Source organism: Morone saxatilis, unplaced genomic scaffold (genome assembly GCF_004916995.1).
Source record: "Morone saxatilis isolate NCDOM2014 unplaced genomic scaffold, NCSU_SB_2.0 Contig8, whole genome shotgun sequence".
Taxonomy (NCBI): domain Eukaryota; kingdom Metazoa; phylum Chordata; class Actinopteri; family Moronidae; genus Morone; species Morone saxatilis.
Genome location: NW_023340257.1, coordinates 17,465,539 through 17,466,101, shown reverse-complemented (window position 1 = coordinate 17,466,101; position 563 = coordinate 17,465,539). Strand labels below are relative to the sequence as shown.

General features: G+C 41.7%; 1 protein-coding gene across 1 annotated transcript in view; it reads right to left on the bottom strand.

Moving 5' to 3' along the window:
* Nucleotides 1-563, bottom strand: part of LOC118341485 (muscleblind-like protein 1) — a gene marked incomplete in the record, with an annotated part of 19,604 nt that extends 19,041 nt beyond the window's left edge. The window contains 1 exon segment of the mRNA XM_035679748.1: nt 500-563. Within this exon segment, the coding sequence (XP_035535641.1) occupies nt 500-562 (63 nt within the window).

The following is a 563-nucleotide window of genomic DNA, read 5'->3' as shown; positions in this document are numbered from 1 at the left end:
AAGGGACCAAAAGCTTTGCTAAAATGCTGCCTTCATGTCTGATGGTAGCAAGGAGGAAGTCAGCCAGCTCAGAAAAAGAAAATGACTCAAAGCAGAAGCCAGAGAAATCCCGAAAAAACGTAATCTGTATGCACCCGGTGAGCAACTTACATTAAAACGAATGGGCGACATCTTGAAACACGTTATCCACTTGTCTTAATACATAAAATTATATTGTAATAATTACACCAAAAGATAATGGTCAACTGGCTGTGAAAAAGCAGTCTGCAGGTTAAAGTATTCTTAAAATGTATTTAGACTTCTTGCTCTGACAATAACTTTTTTTAAGCCAGCTGCAAAATACTAACAACTCCAGACCTGTGTCGGATCATCAGAGCCAGAACAGCTAGCTAACACACATAGCCTTGTTTGACAAATAGGGCCCTGTTCACAGAGTTTGTACCCCCTGTGTATAGTAAATTACTGTTATTTGCATTTGTTCGTATATGTGTCCTCTCACCACTGGCTGTAACTGCGTGCCGGGCATCATGGCGTTGGCAAGCTGCATCTGCTGGGCCAGCATG